At 45.2% G+C, this 23812-nt stretch overlaps 1 protein-coding gene across 2 annotated transcripts in view; it reads right to left on the bottom strand.

Moving 5' to 3' along the window:
* Positions 1-8348, bottom strand: part of IRAK3 (interleukin 1 receptor associated kinase 3) — a 35278-nt gene extending 26930 nt beyond the window's left edge. For both annotated transcript variants that reach the window (XM_073555460.1, XM_073555461.1), the window contains exons 1-3: positions 8210-8348; positions 4366-4542; positions 1805-1956 (exon numbers count right to left, since the gene is read on the bottom strand). In XM_073555460.1, coding sequence (XP_073411561.1) covers positions 1805-1956; positions 4366-4542; positions 8210-8327 — 447 coding nt within the window. In that variant the 5' untranslated portion in view covers positions 8328-8348. The remainder of the gene's footprint in view (positions 1-1804; positions 1957-4365; positions 4543-8209) is intronic.
* Positions 8349-23812: the final 15464 nt, after the last annotated feature.

The raw sequence follows: 23812 nt of genomic DNA, 5'->3' as shown, positions 1-23812 counted from the left end.
ACTGGAAAACCCTTTAAGGCTATGTGCCCACGTTGCGGTTTAATCCGGACACTCAAAACCAGACTCCTTCCCAGAAATCGTGCGTTTTTTTTCCGCGCGATTTTACCACGATTATGTTCGCGATTTTGCCGCGATTTTCGTGTGCGATATTCAAGCACTTTCCAGGCGATTTGAAGCATCGCTTGGAAAGTGATTGACAGGTTGGTCACACTTGTCAAACATAGTGTTTGACAAGTGTGACCAGGTTTTTACTATTGAGGCCACCTATGCGGCAACAATCGTAAAAGAAAGAATGTTAAAAATGATAAAAAAAACAAAAAATCGGGGTATATTTATCTTCTGACGTCCCGCGCAGTCTCAGCGATTCTCCCGTTCCCAGTAATGCCTTGTGAGACCTGTGATGACGTTGGTCTCGCGTTGCTATAGCGATCTCACGAGACCGCTAGAGTAACGCGAGACTACGTCATCACAGGACCTTGCCGCAAGGCATTACTGGGAACACTGAGGCCCGGGAAGGCTGCGCGTGACGCCGGAAGGTAAATATACCCCGATTTTTTATTTTTTATTTTTTTTTACAGGGGTATGGTACCCAGGGCCTGGAGGACAGTCTCCTCTCCTCCACACCGTGGGTACCAACTGCACATGAGACGCTTAACTTCCCGCATGGTGGGCATAGCCACATGCGGGAAGTAAGCGGTTCTTATGCATTCCTATGGGTGCGGAATCGCGGCAATTCTTTCCAATTCCGCAAAAAAGAATGAGCATGCTGCGTTTTTTTCCGCAATGCGATTCCGCCACGGAAAAAAGTACAGCATTAGCACAGCATGTGCGGAATGCCATAGGAATGCATGGGGTGCGTTCTGTACGAGTTTTTTAAACGTTTTCGCAGCGTTTTCGCGCTGAAAATCGCTGCAAAAACGCTTAAAAATCACATCGTGGGCACACAGCCTCAAGGCTATATTCCTTCAATGAGTATTTGGTGTATTTGGTGAGTTTTTAATGTTGGTAATTTCCTGCACCTATTGTGTAAATTTAGTTACCTGCTTTATTTTATTGCATTTTTTTTTAACGTGTGTTTTTATTGCGCTTTTGGTACACCTTAATTTTTTTTTATGAAGAAAACCGTATAACAATTTAAAAGAAACCTAATACAAAATATGCGAATATTGCATAAGAGTTCACCCCCAGCTACGTGCAGAGTAAGTTAATCAATGAACACACGCTGCAGTATTGCTCTCCCCTAGCGGACACACAAAATGTGACTATTTACTATAAGGGTATGTGCACACATTGCAGATTAGCCTGCAGAGAATTCGCATGTCTTGGCAAAAAACGCAGGAAAAACGCTTGCGGTTCTCATGCAGATTTAAATGCGTTTTTGATGTGCGGATTGGATTCAGGTTAACTTTGAGAGAGAGAGAGAAAGAAACTGCTGCGAATTTGCAAAAAGAATTGACATGCTGCGGAAAAAAAAAACCTCTGCAAATCTACACGGATTTTTCCACAGCATGTGCACATTGAATCTTAATTTACCATTCACTAGCATTGGTTGTGCACTACACTGCGGATTTGATGCAATGCCGCGCGTGCAAAAACGCTGCGCATCCGCAGCAAAATCCGCAACGTGTGCACATACCCTAAAGGATATTTAGTATAATCTAAGCACAGCTGTAAACCAACAGAACTAACATCATGATAAGCCTCACAGAAAACTTCCCTGCCATATACATGCATATTATATAGTTCACTGCTGAAAATTAGTTTCCAGGCCACACAGTTCAGCTTGATAAATGTTGGATTTTACCTCTTTAAGCCGCTTTACAACATATAATTCTTTCCTAATTTGTGCCTTGAAAATGTCAAAAAATTGACCTTCTCCAATCATGAAATCCTTATGGAAGTTATGAGTTGCTTCTGTAATCTCTTTAACACTCACACATGAAACGGCATTTATCTCTAAGGAAAGATGAAGGCATAAAATATTGTTTCCCATCATGAGTTAATTATATTATTGTCGAATTGGTATAATGATTGGTCAGAAAATAACATCAGATGGTTGAATCAAATGATATATCAGAAAGTAGATAGTCTGTGGAGATAAGAAATCCTATAAATGATCACATATATACATACCTTTGATCCTTTATAGCTAGTGACAGAGCTTTTTCATATCTCATTCTTTCCATTAATGAACCGCTGTGTTTTCATCATGTATTTTATTAAAATAAAGTATTCTAAAGGGTATTACTAATTGGAACAACAATCTCTTTGCGTTGGCCAAAAGAGGATGGGACAGCCAAGAGGGTAACACCGACTGTTTCTGTAATTCCTATTTAATTGGATGGGTGTTTCGAAAACATCACAGCTACCCGTGCTGTTTCCATGAAGCCCTATGAAAGTTTGGAAACAGTTTTGCATGCTTCCAGAGTGTCATCCTCATGTGGCCAGAGGTAGTTTAGTAGACGTGGGCCCCCAAACACCTGATGTATTATGTGACAAGTTGAGACATGTGAAAGACGTGCAAGGAATTAGTATGTTCTCCCCGTGTTTGGGTGGGTTTCCTCCAAGTTCTCCGTTTTCCTCCCACACTCCAAAGACATACTGATAGAGAATTTAGATTGTGAATCCCAATGGGGACAATGCCAATAATATCTGTAAAGTGTTGTGGAATTAATGTTGCTATATACGGTAAGTGAGTGAAAAAGAAAGGTCACATGATGAACACACAGGTGCTCTGCTGGAGGGAGTGGTGACATTTTTTTACTTATGTACAGTACATGTACAGCGCTAAACAAAACAATCTACTATATAATCGGCTAATTCTGTCTGTCTGTAACGGAAATCCCGCGTCGCTGATTGGTCGGGGGTGACCAATCAGCGAAAGGCGCAGTCCGGCCGCGAATTGTCGCGGAATTCGAACGACGCACGCCACCCATACCGTCAGAAGATCTGCTACGCTAGCCACTGATCTCCCAACGATCGCCGCGGGTCGTCTCCTGCAGTTGTATTAAGTTCTATGAGCAATAACATTTAATGATAATGTATATATTTTACCTGGAAAATCCTGTGTATTCATTGCATTATTCTTAAATCTTCATAAATGAACTACATACATATTCTAGAATACCCGATGCGTTAGAATCGGGCCACCATCTAGTAGAGAATAATTGTGATGCATGGAATTACATCCTGCCTCAGGACGTACTTTGTGGACAGAGTCAGCGTCAGCGTGCTCTGTGCTCTTGTCCCACCCACAACAGTAGAGGCAGCCCCGGCCCCTCCTGTGATTTATATGCTCCAGCTTCTACTGTGATGTATGTGCCCCAGTGTCTCATGTGATATGTGCCCCCAGCGTCTTCTGTGATGTATATGCCCCCAGCATCTCTTTCGAGTGGCATTTTACACCACAGCCGCATCAAACAGAAGCAGTTCCAGGCATCACATTAAGGGTGAGTTAATAAAATGTTTGATTAAATATATCAGGATAAATTTCAAACTGATAATTTTGCATACCCCCAAGTGATGGTCTAAATATCCAAATGGCCCCTGGTATTAAAAAGGTTACCCACCCCTGGTCTACATAATGAATGCTCTGATGTGAAACAAAGAACTTGGGACTTTTTCACACATTCGATATTTATGGTCTGAGTTTGAATTGTGATTATTGGACCAGCTGCGAGTTACTGATTAAAACTCATCAGTCTCATATGTATATATGAGGATGATGAGTTTGAGTCAGGAGATCCACGGCTGGTCCAAAATTCACAGTTCATGGTTGCGCATATATGTGAAACTAACTTTAAAGTGGTATTCTTAAGTTGTCTCTTGAACAACTCAGAACTATTAAATCTCTTTACTTTTTGGTTGCTTGGGGGAGGGCAGGTCCTGCTCCTTGAGTGCAGGACAGTTTTGATTAGGAGCGCCATCCTGCTTAAACACATTAACATCTGTCAGTGTTCTGAGTCTACACTGCGATCATTATATTTGTGAGTGCAGGACTGATAAGAGCTCTGTTAGAAACTGAGAGGGAGGGGGGAAGGAGGTGAGTAGATAACTGCTATATAGAAATCAATAGACTGGAGAGAGCTGACTGGTATGTTAGGAGTTAGCTCCTTGCCTGAAAAGTAATTACTGCTCACACTCAAAGCTCTGGTGGCCAAATTGCACGGAAACAAGCTGTACTCTATGTAAGATACGTATAAGTTCTCTTTTCAGGAAAATTACAGCAGTTGAAAAAGCAAGTAAAGTGCAAACTTGCCTATTTTCATGTTGTCTGATAAATAAAGCTATTTAACAACATGAAACTACACCTTTAACATGTTTTAAGTATTTTAGAACTAGATACCATGCTTAAAGTTTATATACCGTTGAATATAGTAATTGCTCTCTGATGTCCCATTTCCTGAAGAACTTTCAATAAGTCACCAACACTCTTGTTTTTGTGTGCCCAGCTCCAAAGCAGTTCCTTCGTTCTGCTTTTACCTTGTTCAGCACACTTCTCAATTTTACGGAAGTCCATCCAATCTGAAGAGAGGCGCTCAGCTAGAAGAATGATTGTAAAATTAGAGTCAGGCTATACCAATAATACAATATAAGCATAAATAGTTGCAATCTTAGCAGTCTGTATGTGAAACGACAAGACATGATCTACCATCACATTTCTGTCAATTGAAATAAACCACTGGAATGATAAATGTATGCGTAACATTAACTAAAGGATTATCTACAATATAATTTAAATTAATGGAGCGGTCTCATGAATAATATAGCAACACAATGCAACAGCACTCTGCAATTAATGAATACATGAATTCCACTTAAGCTACACAGGAAAATTACGGTAGTTAACCTTCTCTGATTAGAAAATTTATAAGCCAGGTGATCTCATGGATGGACCCTAATTCTATTGATTCACCTCTACGTGCCTAACCAGATCAGAAATGAACCAGGGAAGAGATAGAATACAGTTTAGCCCTAGCTAAAACCTGTCTGAAGAAGATGGGTGGGTAAGAGTGCATGGCCCAAGGGGGTAGTCACAATCCTTAATGCACAAAAATAGAAAAATATAGGATAAGGCCAGGACTTCTATATTAAATTAATGTGCAGGTGCATGTAGGCCACGGCCAATATACTGTACATACTGTATACAATATAACAGCATTAGTGAATCCATGAATTTTACTATTGATCATCCACCAGAGACATGGTTGGTCCCGAACTAGTTACTCACTTCTCTGTTAGACCACCCATCCCCCTAGTTTATTTAATCATGTGCTGTTGCATAGTGAATGCATACTGCACAATAACATTTAAACGTTTTGGCACCCCGATCAAAATGACTGTTATTGTGATCAGTTAAGCAAGTTGAAGATAAAATGATCTATAAAAGACAAAGTTAAAGATGACACATTTTCTTTGTATTTTAGGCTATATATTTTCATCTTTTACATTTTAAGAATTACAAAAAGGAAGATGAGCCAATGTAAAAGTTTGGGCACCCTTCATGGTTATAACATAGCAGTACCCACTTTTAAAAATATCATATTGCCTTGAGACGAAGCCGAGTGCGGTGAAACATGCGTCGGGGCTTCCTATGCGTCTCCCCAACACCCCTGCATATGGCAATCATGTCTCAAGGTAATATGCAGATCGCTAACTTCATACTTTTGTTATACTCATTAATTGTACATGTACTTTAAAGTCATTGTGCTCTGAAACTGCTGACCTATTAATCTGTATAGACTCCAGCCGTTTTACTATTCACGCAGTTTTGCATACGGCAAGTATGTCTTTAGGTAATGTGCAGACCGTTAACTTTATATTTTTGTTTCACTGATGAATAGCACATGCACTTTAAAGTTACTGATTCTTGGGACTGCTGACCTATTAATCGGTATAGATTTGAGCGGTCTATTATTTATGCAGCTCTGCTGGGGAATGCTTGTTTCTTAAGTACTATATTTTCCATCGTATATAGTACCTATTCGTTTTTGCTGACACCTCTATTTGTCTTTAGAATACCCTGTCTATTTTTATAATATTTTCTGCAATAAAAATTATTACTCTTCTAAAAAAGCCTAATTTTTGCTATTCTATTACTTTCATTATTATTTTGATTAGAGTTAAATGTATTGATTCTACTAGGATCTTTCACTAAGGTCCTAATTTCTTTTTTGGCTGTTCAGTGGAATGAGCCCTGGTCCATGCAGTCTTTCTAAAGACAGCTGGACTAGCTGACGAGAGCACCCATTAACCCTGTATCTCTACACATACCTTTGATCATTGTGGCCAAAGAGTTCTATTTTAATCTCAGCGGTCCACAGGACTTGTTTCCAAAATGCATCAGGTTTGTTTAGATGTTCTTTTGCTTATTTCTGATGCTGAATTTGATGGTGAGGATGGAGGAGAGGTTTTCTTCTGATGACTCTTCCATGAAGGTCATATTTGTACAGGTGTCTCTGACCAGTAGAACAATGTACCACAACTCCAGAGTCTGTTAAATATTTCTGAATGTCTTTTGCGATCAAGGGTGGGCTCTGATTTGCCCCTGTAGTAATCCTACAATCAGCTCTCACATAAATTTTACTTGGTCTTGCAGACCTTATCTTGACCTCCACTGTTCTTGTTAACTGTAATTTCTTAATTACATTTCAAGCAGAGGAAAGGGCAACTTGAAAATGCTTTGCTATCTTCTTTTAGCCTTCTCCCATTTTCAGAGTGCTAGACAGCTGCTTAGAAGAACCCATGGCTGCTGTTTTTTTGGCACAAGGTTAGAGGATGCTGTTTTTTTCCTAATGATAATGAACAAACCATAACCCTAACAGGCTAATTAAGTTCTGAAACCTTGGGCAAAGTTGTCTGAGCACACAAATCTCCAAGGGTGCCTAAGCTTTTGCATCAGCCCATTTTCTTTTTTGAAATTTTTAAAATTTAATTTTTTTGCCTGAAATACAAATTGTGTCATTTTTAATTTTAGGCCTTTAAGAGATAATTTAATCTTCAACTTGTTTAACTGATCACAATAGCAGTAATTTTAACCAAGGGTGCCCAAACTTTTACATGCCAGTACTGTATATGCTTGTATATGGGACACTTCATATGTGTACCTGCACAATAAATTTTATACTATAGGAGAATAATTTCTAACAGTGGCATTTAATGTGTGCAAACCAGGGAGGGTGCATTCTATTCTACATGCCCATTGGTGCTGCAATTGCAAGGATTTAATGGTTTGCTAATGCAGCTATCGGTCTGCTGAAAACCCTCATGTCTGCCATTATGATACTACTTTGAACATAAGCCTGTGGCCATTGATCACAGGAGACTGTGATCTTCCTAGATACTACATAGAATGAGCTATCAGAAGGTTGCAGGTTCAAGGAGACTACAAAAATAAGGTTTTAGATATATAGAAAATATTTAGAAATTATATACGGTAAATTTGAGACACTTCCACTCCCCCCCCATTAAAAATAAACATATTTGATATCACTGTGTCCACAAAAGTTCACTCTATCAAGATATAAAATTAGTTAACCCAATCAGTAATTGCCATAATGATAAAATAAATTGAAACTCACAAATTGTGGGGGGTTTTTGGTCGCCAAAAAAAAAAAAATTCAATAAGGAGCAATCACAACGTAATATCTACCCCAAAATGATAGAAATAAAAACATCCGCTCGCCCAGCTAAAAAAAAAAGTTAAAAAAATGAAAATGGTAGCAGCAATTTTTTTTCTGTTCCGCATTTTCTTTCACAACTTACCGTAAATAAAAAAAGAAACTATACATATTTGGTATCTACGTAATTGTAGTGACCTGTAGAATCATGCTGCAATGTCATTTTTACTGTAGAATCATGCTGCAATGTCATTTTTACTGTAGAATGAATGCTGTAACCCAGAATAGAATTTCAGAATTGCAATTTCATCACAATACTAGTGTGGAATACTTTGTATCTCTCCAGCCATATATACACAATAAGAAATGCAGCACACACTACTGAAAACCAGGCCGCACTTAGTGAAGTTCATAGCTTGAATACCACACCTGCTCTTTGTCCGACACAAGCATTGAAGATTTTTTTTTTCTATATTTTCTTAAAAAATTACTCAGCAGAACAGGTATAACGGCATTGTTTATAACATTTAACAATCTCGTGAATGAGGAAGAAGAGACGGACAGATAATTATTTAGTATTTTAGACTTACCTAACCCTTTCCATCCTAAATCTCCATCACTGCAGTCCATGAGTTCACAGAAATGTTCCATAATTATAGGAGGAACTTCAAAAAGAGAGGTATTTAGCCCGAATGACAGCTCCGCCATTAAGTATAAGTATACTGATCATCAAATCATGAACTGTGCTAACTTCTTATGTCTTGAGCTGAAATACAAAGATATACTACTGGAATTTCCCAGTCTCCACCCCACAGCACAATGGTTAGCTAAGCAAGGAAATCCTGCAGTTGCACAAGTTCTGTGTGTTCAGAGCTCATAAAACAGCTACGATCCTCTGGTGGGATTTCTTATACCTTGAGGGTATTCTCACTATTCCAGATATTGTGAATAACTGCTGGGATCAGCACTGGGAAAGGGCAGAGATACAAAAGAAAAACACATCAGCGGCAGCCTTTAAACGCTCGTGCACCCGGGGATACTTATTTTCTTGTACTGAGGCTATTCTAGCATTTACATGAATTGTGCTGTTCAGGTCTAAATAAGTCAATCTACTGTGAATACAGAATCTATCTTTAGATGCAAGATACATCTGCACCCCTGTGCCCACCTACCCTTATGTGCAAAGTATCAGTCTGCAAAAAAAAAAAGAACATCCAATAGTATCACAAAACATTATTAATGTCCAACAATACTATTGTTCTATTGAATAGCAATGTGATGCTGGTCACTTCTCATGGCCAAGCCATGAGTCGGAGTGGTCAAGGAGTCCAAGGTACGTCATAAACAGAAGGAAGAGACAAAAGCGTAGTCAGAAGACGTTCCGAGGTCAGAGTACCGGGAGGGTAATGGATCAGAATTGAAGGGGTTAAACAGGCATATGGTCAGAAGGAAGTCCAAAGTCAGGCAACAGATCAAGCTAACAGATCAACAGATCAGATCAAACAGAACACAAGGCACAGAAGAGCACAAACCTCACAAGATGAATGTACGTCTGGCAGTGGTCTGGGAGAAGCTGCTCAGTTAAGTAGACATTGCAATTACCCGGGATAGTGAACACCTGAGACAGCCGACATCTCCCAGTCACAGATTGGCTAGTTGAGCTGTTTATCAACACACTGACAGCTCAGCATGCCCCTGTACCAGACTGGATGGCCATGCTGTCCATCAAAGTACTGACAGCTTCAGCTCGTCCCTGTACCAGATTGGACGGCCGAGCTGTCAGTAACTGCTTTGCAGACACCCTGAGGAGTTGAACCGTGACAGTACCACCTCTTCTAGGGGGGCCACCGGACCCCCAGGCTTCCTAGGAAATTTTAGATGGAAGGCCTTGACTAACCAATCGGCCTTCACATCTCGAGCAGGGACTCAGTATCTCTCCTCTGGTCCGTATCCCCTCCAGTGGATGAGGTACTGGAGGGAATTATGGACACTCTGAGAATCTACAACCCTCTGGACCTCATACTCCAGGCCACGTCTACTGAAAGCGGAGGAGGCGGGGATGAAGGAGACAATGCAGGAGGGACATACTCCTTTAATAGGGATTTATGGAATACAATAGGGATGCAAATTGATGGAGGAAGCTTTAATCTAAATGCCACAGGATTGACCACCTCTAGGATCTCATATGGACCAATAAACTTTGGACCCAATTTCACTGACGGAACTTTGAGTTTAATGTTCCTAGACGACAACCAAACCTTATCCCCAATCTTAAAAACAGGGTCCACCGAATGTCTTCTATCGGCCTTTCATTTTTGGCGAATCTGAGCAGTCCCAATATTCTTCCGAACCTACCTCCAGACATCCCCAAGTCTCTGTACAGTGACCTCCTCCCCAGGGCATTCAGAACTGATCCTAAAAAATTCACCAAAATGTGGACGAAAACCATAATTACTGAAGATTGGTGAGGTTCCGGTAGAATGATTAACTCGACTGTTAAAAGCAAACTCAGCTAGAGGTAAAGACGAAGACCAGTCTTCCTGTCACGCTGCTACAAAGCACATATAAAATTTGTTACAAAGATTGATTTGTCCTTTCAGTCTGACCATTGGTTTCAGGGTGATAAGCAGATGAAAATGACAAGTCAATCCCTAGTTTATTGCAAAAAGCTCTCCAAAATTTTGAGACAAATTGTACTCCCCTATCAGACACAATGTTCAGAGGGATCCCATGTAGCCTTACAATATGAGATATACACAACCTGGAGAGTGTCTCTGCATTAAGTAATCCTGACAAAGAAACAAAATGAGCTTGTTTGCTGAATCAATCAACTACCACCCAAATAGCAGTTTTCCCATCAGACAAATCTGTAATGAAATCCATGGACACTTGAGTCCATGGTCTTTCAGGACTAGAAAAAACCACGAGAGCAAAAAGAATTTGACCCTAAAAATTAACTTTTATTCCAATATTAAAAACCTGGATAGTACCAATATAGGGAGCAGGGTACATAATATTTTGAACATACAAATTGTGCAATATATCAGGGCACTACACTCGCCCTAATAGGCCCTAGTGCGTCCCTTCCTTGCCGCGGAGGTTGGCACCCTAATATATGCGATATGGCGCCCCCGCTCAACGTCGGTGACCCTAATAGCACCCTGTACAACCCTAGTCGACGAAGAGGATACACAAAAAAACACAAACACACACAAATCCCGAAAAAATGACCCCTAGTGGAGAGACCATGTACTGTCTCTAGGAGTACACCTAATCTTAACACAGAGTGGAGGGTATATATCCACCCTAATATCTCGTAGTAAAAAATGCTTATGGTTGCAGCTCAATTAGAACCTTATCTCGTAGGAAAAAATGCCAAATGCTGCATAGATGACAGACTGTAGCTTTCTAAAAAAGCGTTTACACATAGCAATAATGCATAGATTAAATCCAACAGGAGTTCATCAGGAAAACATATTTGCTGATCTAGCGTGTCCAAGGGACATAATAGTCCTCAAAAATCACAATAGACACAATAATCTCTTTCATAAACAAGTATGGCAAAAAGCACCATTAAATTCATTCATGGGATGACCCAATTACCCAATAAACAAATTGCCATCCATCAGTCTGTCAGCATAAAAAAATCAAAAAATACTTATCAGCCATCAGATGATAACGAGCCCAGCCGGGGCTGATAAGAATTTAATGGTGCTTTTTGCCATACTTGTTTATGAAAGAGATTATTGTGTCTATTGTGATTTTTGAGGACTATTATGTCCCTTGGACACGCTAGATCAGCAAATATGTTTTCCTGATGAACTCCTGTTGGATTTAATCTATGCATTATTGCTATGTGTAAACGCTTTTTTAGAAAGCTACAGTCTGTCATCTATGCAGCATTTGGCATTTTTTCCTACGAGATAAGGTTCTAATTGAGCTGCAACCATAAGCATTTTTTACTACGAGATATTAGGGTGGATATATACCCTCCACTCTGTGTTAAGATTAGGTGTACTCCTAGAGACAGTACATGGTCTCTCCACTAGGGGTCATTTTTTCGGGATTTGTGTGTGTTTGTGTTTTTTTGTGTATCCTCTTCGTCGACTAGGGTTGTACAGGGTGCTATTAGGGTCACCGACGTTGAGCGGGGGCGCCATATCGCATATATTAGGGTGCCAACCTCCGCGGCAAGGAAGGGACGCACTAGGGCCTATTAGGGCGAGTGTAGTGCCCTGATATATTGCACAATTTGTATGTTCAAAATATTATGTACCCTGCTCCCTATATTGGTACTATCCAGGTTTTTAATATTGGAATAAAAGTTAATTTTTAGGGTCAAATTCTTTTTGCTCTCGTGGTTTTTTCAGAATATTTGATCCAATAATAGTTTGAGGTTTTTTCTTTCAGGACTAGGCAATGGAGCCAATTCCCCAGCTGGCCGGCTATGAGTGACTTTGGCGCATGGGCAGACTTCATGTCATGATCCCAGTGCAGGTTTTTTGAGCTGCACACCGGGGGTTAATGTCTGGAGCAGTGGCGGATTAAGTGGACTATGGGCCCGGGGCTGTTCATAAAACCTGGGCCCCTGTACCCCCCTTCCCACCTGAGCGCTGCGGTCCCCGTGCGGGAATTGACAGCCGTACGGACCGCAGCACTTGGTTTGCTGCGGGTCCATACGGAAAACCCGCCACCATTCCACCACGTGTGGACATGGCCTAAAAAGACGTTGCACATAAGCTGTAGGCCTACGGCCAATACGCACAAAATCGCCCAACGTGATCCTGGCCATAGGGGATCCACTTTAATGTCCCCACTTTAATTTGAAGTCCCCTTCATCCATTGCAGTCCCCTATCACCCACTCACTTCATCTGCAGTGCCGCTTCATCATTTGCAGCCCCTTATCCCCCTTCCATTTCATCATGTGCAGTCCCCTTCCCCCCCAACTTCATGTGCAGCCCCACTCCCCCATCATCATGTGCAGTTAATTTTACCCCCACTTCATCATGTGCAGTCCCCCTTACCTCCACTTCATGTGTAGTGCCCCTTACCCCCACTTCATCATGTGCAGTCCCCTTACCCCAATTCATCATGTGCAGTCCCTCTTACCCCCAATTCATCATGTTCAGTCCCACTTACCCCTTAATTCATCATGTGCAGTTCCCCTTACCCCCAATTCATCATGTGCAGTCCCTCTTACCCCCAATTCATCATGTTCAGTCCCACTTACCCCTTAATTCATCATGTGCAGTTCCCCTTACCCTCAATTCATCATGTGCAGTCCCACTTACCCCTTAATTCATCATGTGCAGTCCCACTTACCCCTTAATTCATCATGTGCAGTCCCCCTTATCCCCCACTTCATCATGTGCAGCCCCACTTATCCCCCACTTCATCATGTTCAGCCCCATTCACCCCCCCTTCATCATATGCAGCCCCACTCACCCCCCCTTCATCATGTGCAGCCCCACTCACCCCCCTTCATCATGTGAAGCCCCCACTCATCCCCCCTTCATCCTGTGAAGCCCCCACTCACCCCCTTCATCCTGTACAACCCCAGTCACCCCCCTTCATCCTGTACAGCCCCACTCACCCCTTCATCATGTGAAGCCCCCACTCACCCCCTTCATCATGTGAAGCCCCCACTCACCCCCTTCATCCTGTACAACCCCACTCACCCCCTTCATCATGTCTAGCCCCACTCAACCCCCTTCATCATGTGTAGCCCCGACTCACCCCCTTCATCCTGTGTAGCCCCACTCACCCCCCTTCATCATGTGAAGACCCCACTCACCCCCCTTCATCATATACAGCCCCCAGTCACCCCCTTCATCATATACAGCCCCCAGTCACCCCCCGTCATCATATACAGGCCCCAGTCACCCCCCCTTCATCATGTACAGCCCCAGTCACCCCCCCTTCATCATATACAGGCCCCAGTCACCCCCCCTTCATCATGTACAGCCCCAGTCACCCCCCTTCATCATATACAGGCCCTAGTCACCCCCCTTCATCATATACAGGCCCCAGTCACCCCCCTTCATTGTCTACAGCCCCCAGTCACCCCCCCTTCATCATATACAGGCCCCAGTCACCCCCCCTTCATCATGTACAGCCCCAGTCACCCCCCCTTCATTGTGTACAGCCCCCACTCACCCCCTCCCCCATTTAATTCATTTTATAAATAAAAAAAAATAAAAACAGTTCCCCATACTTACCTCACAGCCGGCTCGCTCCCCAGCAGCGCCTCTGCTTTCAGCATCCTCCGGGACATGTCGGCGTGTGCACGATGACGTCATCGCGCACGCCCGACATCTGACCCGGAAGTACAACCGGAGGGAGCCGGAGCTGAGCAGCCGTCAAGGTGACGGCCGTGCACAGCTCCCGGCCCCTCATAGAATGTGACGCGGGTGGCTGTCTGCTGCCGGCGGCGTTACAGTACAGGGCACGGCCGGCCCTGTACAGGTGCTGGGGGAGCGGTCCGGGGGGCATTTGCCTCTCTGCCACCCGGCCCAGCCCGCCCCTGCCCCTGGGCCCCCAAAAAACCTTGGGCCCGGGGCGACCGCCCCATCCGCCCCTATTAAGATCCGCCATTGGTCTGGAGCTCTGTGCAGGTTTTGACCTGCACACTTGGGGTTAATGATTGTGGCCTCTTTCTGGTTCTGGGAGAGCTTCTTAAACCCCTGGGAAGCTTCAATCCCTGCCAGTTATACTTTTGCCTTTGGCCTAGTGTGCTGACCCCCGTGTGCCTGTTTGTTGCTATAGCTTGTTTATATGGTTCTGATCCGGCTCTGTTCCCCGTTGTGAGTTTGCCTGTTGATTTTGTACTGCGTTATTATCTGTGTATGACTCATTGCCTATGACCTGACTACTCTCTGCTCGCCCCTTTGGTACCTTGCAGCTATATCTGTGTGTGACTCATTGGCTACGTCCTGACTATTCTCCCTGTCTATGCCCCTTGGTAACTTTGTCTCGCAGTTACTCTGCTAGGAGTTCTCTTGCAGCTCCTAGCTCTCTGGAGTTTAGGCCACTCCTCTAGCAGTCACATGCTTCAGGTCCTGCGGCTCCGAAGTACTCGGTTGCTGCCCGCTCCACAGGTATCTTTGAGCACTGTTTCGCTTTACTCAGGACACGCGCACTGGCTCAGTGAGCAAGTTCAGTGCGGTGTGCCTGACATTATAACTGGCCTACAATTTTTTTTTCTCTCCTCACTTCTGCAGCCTGGACCCAATGTGTGCTTTATCTGAGCAGGTGAAATGCTTGACTCAGTCACTGCAGAAGCTTAGTTTGGAACACCAAGCTCTGGCCCAGTCCCAACAGCGGGTGGAGGACTCAGTTCAGGGGGTACTTTCCACAGGCTTTCAGCAGGTGGGGAATAGAGATGTCATTTTAGTCCCACCTGAATCCCCGGTTAAATTGCCAGATATATTTTCTGGTAACAAGGATGATTTCAGGGCATTTAAGGAGGGCTGTAAGCATTTTTTTTTCTTTGAGACCCCGCTCCTCTGGGGATGAGAAACAGAGGGTGGGGGTGGTGATGTCCCTGCTTAGGGGTTCCCCACAAGCCTGGGGATTCTCGCTTTCCTCTTCTGCCTCTGAGAGAATGTCTGTGGATGCGTTTTTTGAAGCCTTAGGGCTTATTTATGATGAGCCTGATAGAGTGCGGTTGGCTGAGGACAAAGTGATGAGTGTCTGTCAGGGGGAGCACTTGGCCGAATGGATCTGTACTGAATTCAGACGTTGGGCAGCGGAGATTTCCTGGAGTGATGCCGCCCTTCGGGGGCTGTTCCACAGTAGCCTGTGTGAACGTCTGAAGGATGCTTTGGCACTTCATCCTCCGCCTGACTCCCTGGAGGATGCCATGGTCCAAGCGGTTCGCATGGATCGCATGCTGCGGGCTAAAGGCATTATGCAACGGGAAACGCCCTTATTCTTCAGTGGAGATGAGACCCGGACTCTTCCTATGGCTATGGAGATGAGCGCTGTCACCTGTGAGGGAAAGGAAAGAAGACACCGCCGTGAAAAGCAGTTGTGCTTCTATTGTGGGAAATCTGGACATTGGAAGAAGGACTGCCCCTCCTGTCCGTCATCCTCCAAGATGGCGGGAAACAACTAGGTCTGGGTAGTAGTTGAGGAGGCTACCCAGACCTTCAGGTACAATTTTCCTCATGTGCAAAAATGGTGCTGCAGGTGGAACTGGAACTTGGTTATGGTCCTGTTCAGACTACTGCTTTTATTGACTGCGGTTCTGCTGTGAACCTGACTGATACCAAGGTTATGACTCTTAATAAGATAGGGACAGTCAGGCTTAGAATCATAGAATCGTAGAGTTGGAAGGGACCTCCTGGGGCATCTGGTCCAACCCCCTGCTCAAAGCAGGATTTGCCAAATCATCTCAGTCAGATGTCTGTCCAGCCTCTGTTTGAAGACTTCCATTGAAGGAGAACTCACCACTTCTCGTGGCAGCTTTTTCCACTCATTGATCACTCTAACTGTCAAAAAGTTTTTTCTAATATCTAATCTGTGTCTTCACGATCCTGTTAAACTTGTGGCAATTGACTCATCTCCTCTTACCCAAGACGGTATCTGTTGCAGGTCTGAACTTTTTTCTCTAAAAGTGGGTTCCACTCATGTGGAGAAACTAAGTTGTCTGGTGCTAGATAACTTGCCTGCAGGACTGGTACTGGGGATGCCTTGGCTTCAACGCCATAATCCTACCATTGATTGGGTTACAGGGGAAATCACTCAATGGGGATGCAATAATAAATGTGGTAACCGGGGACATCTTGTTAACGCTGTTAAATCCGTGTCTGTGTCGTCTGTCGATCTGGAAGGTATTCCGGAGTACCTGAAGGATTTCGAAGATGTTTTTTCCGAAAGTGAGGCTGAGGCGCTGCCACCACATAGACCCTATGATTGTGCCATTGATTAAGTACCCGGAGCCAAGTTACCTAAGGCTCGATTGTTCAATTTGTCTGGGCCTGAGCGCCAAGTCATGAAGGAGTACATAGCTGAGAGCCTCCGCAAAGGGCATATCAGGCCTTCTGTGTCACCTGTGGCAGCAGGGTTCTTCTTTGTGAAGAAAAAAGATGGTGGTTTGCGGCCGTGCCTCGACTTTCGGGAACTGAACAAGATAACGGTTAGGAACTCTTACCCGCTTCCCCTCATCCCAGACTTATGTAACCAGTTAGCTGGGGCCCAATGGTTCTCCAAGTTAGATCTGCGGGGGGCCTACAATCTGATAAGGGTTCGGGAAGGGGACGAGTGGAAAACGGCATTCCTCACATCAGAAGGACTCTTTGAGAACCTGGTAATGCCATTTCGGTTAACTAATGCACCCGCTATTTTCCAAAATTTCATCAATGTTGTGTTTTCTGATCTGATAGGCCGTTTTGTTATTATTTATTTGGATCATATTTTGGTGTATTCCCCGGACAGTCAATCTCACTTGCAACATCTAAAGACAGTTATCCAGAGACTCAGGGAGAACCAATTGTTCGCTAAATAGGAAAAATGTTCATTTTTTGTACAGGAGCTGTCTTTTTTGGGGTTGATTGTGTCCTGTGAGGGGTTTCGTATGGATCCTAAGAAGGTGCTGGTGATCGCTGACTGGGTTCAGCCTCGAGATCTCAAGGGGCTCCAGCGCTTCTTAGGATTTGCGAACTATTACCGGAGATTCATTAAAGGTTTCTCACAAGTGGTTAAACCACTCACGGATCTTACCCAGAAGGGAGCTGATGTAAAAAATTGGTCTGTACTCGCTAAGGAATCCTTCTGTCAGAGACACCGCACTGAACTTGCTCACTGAGCCAGTGCGCGTGTCCTGAGTAAAGCGAACAGTGCTCAAAGCTACCTGTGGAGTGGGGAGCAACCAAGTAGATGTGTACTTCACACCCGCAGGACCTGAAGCACGTGACTGCTAGAGGCGTGGCCTAAACTCCACAGAGCTAGGAGCTGCAAGACAATTCCTAGCAGAGTAACTGCGAGACAAAGTTACCAAGGGGCATAGATAGTGAGAATAGTCAGGACGTAGCCAATGAGTCACACACAGAGATAGCTGCAAGGTACCAGAGGGGCGAGCAGAGAGTAGTCAGGTCACAGGCAATGAGTCATACACAGATAGTTGCAAGGTACAAGAGGGGCGAGCAGAGAGTAGTCAAGTCACAGGCAATGAGTCATACACAGATAATAACGCAGTACAAAATCAACAGGCAAACTCACAACGGGAAACAGAATCGGGTCAGAACCATATAAACAAGCTATAGCAACAAACAGGCACACGGGGGTCAGTACACTCGGCCAAAGGCAAAAGTATAACTGGCAGGGATTGAAGCTACCCAGGGGTTTATGAAGCTCTCCCAGAACCAGAAAGAGGCCACAATCATTAACCCCAAGTGTGCAGGTCAAAACCTGCACAGAGCTCCAGACAGTAACCCCCAGTGTGCAGCTCAAAAACCTGCACTGGGATCATGACAGTACCCCCCTCTCAACGGGGGGCCTCTGGACCCCCAGGCTTCCCCGGGTACTTGGCATGGAACGCCTGAACCAGGCGATCTGCATGTACCAAGCGAGCAGGGACCCATGAGCGCTCTTCTGGTCCATATCCCTTCCAGTGGACCAGGTACTGCAAAGAGCGGCGCACCCGCCGAGAGTCCACAATATGTCCGACCTAATACTCCAATTGACCCTCCACCAGCACTGGAGGAACAACAGTCTCAGAGTTCTCTTTGACAGATCCTGCTGGCTTCAACAGAGACTTATGGAACACATTAGATATTTTTAAGGAGGCGGGGAGACGCAACCTATATGCCACAGGCTTAACTATCTCCATAATCTCGTACGGACCAATGAACTTTGGTCCCAACTTAACTGATGGTACCTTTAAGTTGATGTTACGCGTGGAGAGCCAAACCTTCTCTCCCACCTGAAACATGTCTCCCGAGGCTCTCTTTTTGTCCGCAAAATATTTGTATCTCCCCTGGGCTCGAGAGATATTACGCCGGACTTCAGCCCAGAGGTTTTTTAACCGTTGAACGGACCCCTCTGCTCCTGGACAACCGGAATCCACCCGAGAAAACTCCCCAAAATGCGGATTAAAGCCATAGTTAATCAGGAATGGGGACATGTTGGTGGACTGACTCACCCGGTTGTTAAAAGCGAATTCAGCCAACGGTAACGCATCACACCAATCCTCCTGTCTGGCGGAGGTCAGACACCTGAGAATTTGTTCCAGGGATTGATTGGTGCGTTCTGTCTGACCATTACTCTCCGGGTGATATGCCGACGAGAAGGAGAGTGAGATGCCCAATTTCATACAGAACGCCCTCAAAAATTTGGCCACAAACTGCACACCTCTGTCAGACACAACATTCAGGGGTACCCCATGCAATCGGACCACATGCTGCACAAACAATCTTGACAACGTTTCTGCTGAAGGTAATGCTGCCAAGGGAATGAAATGGGCCTGTTTAGAAAACCTATCCACCACCACCCAGATCACGGTATTGCCCCTGGAAGGTGGAAGGCCGGTAATAAAATCCATGGAAAGATGAGTCCATGGCCTATCAGGAACCGGTAAAGGTATGAGTTCCCCAGCCGGTCGGTTATGCGAGCTTTTGGAACGGGCACATATGTCACAAGCAGAAACAAATTCCTTGACATCGGACCTTAATGAAGGCCACCAAAAACCCCTGGCTACTGCCTCTCTAGTGGCCGTGATACCTGGATGAGCACTCAGCCTAGAATCAAGAAACTCCTGCAGTAGTCTAGGCCGCAATGAACCTGGAACAAACAGTTTATCGCTTGGCCTGGTTGCCAGAGCTAGGGCTTGAGCCCTTAGGATTTCTTGTTCCAACTCAGTTGAGACCCCCGCCACTACCACCCCTGGGGGAAGAATGGAGGACGGCGGCTCAGGGGGAGACACTGGATCAAAACTTCTGGACAGGGCATCCGCTTTAACATTTTTGGACCTCGGTCGAAAAGTAATTGAGAACTGAAATCGTGAAAAAAAAAGTGACCAATGGGCCTGTCTAGGAGTAAGCCTCTTAGCAGATTCAAGGTATGCCAAATTTTTGTGATCCGTGACAACCGTGATAGGGTGAGCCGCCCCTTCCAAAAAGTGCCTCCATTCCTCAAACGCCAGCTTGACCGCAAGAAGTTCTCTATTGCCTACATCATAGTTTTTCTCAGCTGAAGAGAACTTCTTGGAGAAGAAGGCACAGGGTTTGAGATTGGTAAGGGTGGCCGGACCCTGGGACAGCACAGCCCCCACCTCCACTTCAGAAGCATCCACCTCCACAATGAATGGTTTGGACGGGTCAGGTTGCACCAACACCGGGGCAGACATAAAACATTTCTTAATCGCTGAGAAGGATTCCTTAGCGAGTACAGACCAATTTTTTACATCAGCTCCCTTCTGGGTAAGATCCGTGAGTGGTTTCACCACTTGTGAGAAACCTTTAATGAATCTCCGATAATAGTTTGCAAATCCTAAGAAGCGCTGGAGCCCCTTGAGATCTCGAGGCTGAACCCAGTCAGCGATCGCCAGCACCTTCTTAGGATCCATACGAAACCCCTCACAGGACACAATCAACCCCAAAAAAGACAGCTCCTGTACAAAAAACGAACATTTTTCCAATTTGGCGAACAATTGGTTCTCCCTGAGTCTCTGGAGAACTGTCTTTAGATGTTGCAAGTGAGATTGACTGTCCGGGGAATACACCAAAATATGATCCAAATAAATAATAACAAAACGGCCTATCAGATCAGAAAACACAACATTGATGAAATTTTGGAAAATAGCGGGTGCATTAGTTAACCCAAATGGCATTACCAGGTTCTCAAAGAGTCCTTCTGATGTGAGGAATGCCGTTTTCCACTCGTCCCCTTCCCGAACCCTTATCAGATTGTAGGCCCCCCGCAGATCTAACTTGGAGAACCATTGGGCCCCAGCTAACTGATTACATAAGTCTGGGATGAGGGGAAGCGGGTAAGAGTTCCTAACCGTTATCTTGTTCAGTTCCCGAAAGTCGAGGCACGGCCGCAAACCACCATCTTTTTTCTTCACAAAGAAGAACCCTGCTGCCACAGGTGACACAGAAGGCCTGATATGCCCTTTGCGGAGACTCTCAGCTATGTACTCCTTCATGGCTTGGCGCTCAGGCCCAGACAAATTGAACAATCGAGCCTTAGGTAACTTGGCTCCGGGTACTTAATCAATGGCACAATCATAGGGTCTATGTGGTGGCAGCGCCTCAGCCTCACTTTCGGAAAAAACGTCTTCGAAATCTTTCAGGTATTCCGGAATACCTTCCAGATCGACAGACGACACAGACACGGATTTAACAGCGTTAACAAGATGTCCCCGGTTACCACATTTATTATTGCATCCCCATTGAGTGATTTCCCCTGTAACCCAATCAATGGTAGGATTATGGCGTTGAAGCCAAGGCATCCCCAGTACCAGTCCTGCAGGCAAGTTATATAGCACCAGACAACTTAGTTACTCCACATGAGTGGAACCCACTTTTAGAGAAAAAAGTTCAGACCTGCAACAGATACCATCTTGGGTAAGAGGAGATGAGTCAATTGCCACAAGTTTAACAGGATCATGAAGCCTGACTGTCCCTATCTTATTAAGAGTCATAACCTTGGTATCAATCAGGTTCACAGCCGAACCGCAGTCAATAAAAGCAGTAGTCTGAACAGGACCATAACCAAGTTCCAGTTCCACCTGCAGCACCATCTTTGCACATGAGGAAAATTGTACCTGAAGGTCTGGGTAGCCTCCTCGATTACTACCCAGACCTAGTCGTTTCCCGCCATCTTGGAGGATGACGGACCGGAGGGGCAGTCCTTCTTCCAATGTCCAGATTTCCCACAATAGAAGCACAACTGCTTTTCCCGGCGGCGTCTTCTTTCCTTTCCCTCACAGGTGACAGCGCTCATCTCCATAGCCATAGGAAGAGTCTGGGTCTCATCTCCACTGAAGAATAAGGGCGATTCCCGTTGCATAATGCCTCTAGCCCGCAGCCTGCGATCCATGCGAACCGCTTGGACCATGGCATCCTCCAGGGAGTCAGGCGGAGGATGGAGTGCCAAAACATCCTTCAGACGTTCACACAGGCCTCTGTGGAACAGCCCCCGAAGGGCGGCATCACTCCAGGAAATCTCCGCTGCCCAACGTCTGAATTCAGTACAGAACCATTCGGCCGAGTGCTCCCCCTGACAGACACTCATTACTTTGTCCTCAGCCAACCGCACTCTATCAGGCTCATCATAAATAAGCGCTAAGGCTTCAAAAAATGCATCCACAGACATTCTCTCAGGGGCAGAAGAGGAAAGAGAGAATGCCCAGGCTTGTGGGGACCCCCTACGCAGGGACATCACCACCCCCACCCTCTGTTTCTCATCCCCAGAGGAGCGGGGTCTCAAAGAAAAAAAAAAGCTTACAGCCCTCCTTAAATGCCCTGAAATCATCCTTGTTACCAGAAAATATATCTGGCAATTTAACCGGGGATTCTGGTGGGACTAAAATGACATCTCTATTCCCCACCTGCTGGAAGCCTGCGGAAAGTACCCCCTGAACCGAGTCCTCAACCCGCCGTTGGGACTGGGCCAGAGCTTGGTGTTCCAAACTAAGCTTCTGCAGTGCCTGAGTCAAGCATTTCACCTGCTCAGATAAAGCACACATTGGGTCCATGCTGCAGAAGTGAGGAGAGAAAAAAAAAAAATTGTAGGCCAGTTATAATGTCAGAGACACCGCACTGAACTTGCTCACTGAGCCAGTGCGCGTGTCCTGAGTAAAGCGAACAGTGCTCAAAGCTACCTGTGGAGCGGGCAGCAACCAAGTAGATGTGTATTTCACACCTGCAGGACCTGAAGCACGTGACTGCTAGAGGCGTGGCCTAAACTCCACAGAGCTAGGAGCTGCAAGACAATTCCTAGCAGAGTAACTGCGAGACAAAGTTACCAAGGGGCATAGATAGTGAAAATAGTCAGGACGTAGCCAATGAGTCACACACAGAGATAGCTGCAAGGTACCAGAGGGGTGAGCAGAGAGTAGTCAGGTCACAGGCAATGAGTCATACACAGATAGTTGCAAGGTACAAGAGGGGCGAGCAGAGAGTAGTCAAGTCACAGGCAATGAGTCATACACAGATAATAACGCAGTACAAAATCAACAGGCAAACTCACAACGGGAAACAGAATCGGGTCAGAACCATATAAACAAGCTATAGCAACAAACAGGCACACGGGGTCAGTACACTCGGCCAAAGGCAAAAGTATAACTGGCAGGGATTGAAGCTACCCAGGGGTTTATGAAGCTCTCCCAGAACCAGAAAGAGGCCACAATCATTAACCCCAAGTGTGCAGGTCAAAACCTGCACAGAGCTCCAGACATTAACCCCCAGTGTGCAGCACAAAAACCTGCACTGGGATCATGACACCTTCTCAGCGATTAAGAAATGTTTCATGTCTGCCCCGGTGTTGGTACAACCTGACCCGTCCAAACCATTCATTGTGGAGGTGGATGCTTCTGAAGTGGGGGTGGGGGCTGTGCTGTCCCAGGGTCCGGCCACCCTTACCAATCTCAAACCCTGTGACTTCTTCTCCAAGAAGTTCTCTTCAGCTGAGAAAAACTATGATGTAGGCAATAGGGAACTTCTTGCGGTCAAGCTGGCGTTTGAGGAATGGAGGCACTTTTTGGAAGGGGCGGCTCACCCTATCACGGTTGTCACGGATCACAAAAATTTGTCATACCTTGAATCTGCTAAGAGGCTTACTCCTAGACAGGCCCGTTGGTCACTTTTTTTTTCACGATTTCAGTTCTCAATTACTTTTCGACCGGGGTCCAAAAATGTCAAAGCGGATGCCCTGTCCAGAAGTTTTGATCCAGTGTCTCCCCCTGAGCCGCCGTCCTCCATTCTTCCCCCAGGGGTGGTAGTGGCGGGGGTCTCATCTGAGTTGGAACAAGAAATTCTAAGGGCTCAGGCCCTAGCTCCAGCAACCAGGCCAGGTGATAAATTGTTTGTTCCAAATTTATTGCGGCCTAGACTTCTGCAGGAGTTTCATGAGTCTAGGCTGAGTGCTCATCCAGGTATCACGGCCACTAGAGAGGCAGTAGCCAGGGGTTTTTGGTGGCCTTCCCTAAGGTCCGATGTCAAGAAATTTCTTTCTGCTTGTGATGTGT

The sequence above is a fragment of the Dendrobates tinctorius genome, unplaced genomic scaffold, assembly GCF_039654945.1.
Source record: "Dendrobates tinctorius isolate UK_male_01 unplaced genomic scaffold, ASM3965494v1 ptg000224l, whole genome shotgun sequence".
Taxonomy (NCBI): Eukaryota; Metazoa; Chordata; class Amphibia; order Anura; family Dendrobatidae; genus Dendrobates; species Dendrobates tinctorius.
Note: the sequence above shows the minus strand (reverse complement) of the source record. Positions and strands in the feature narration are given on the sequence as shown.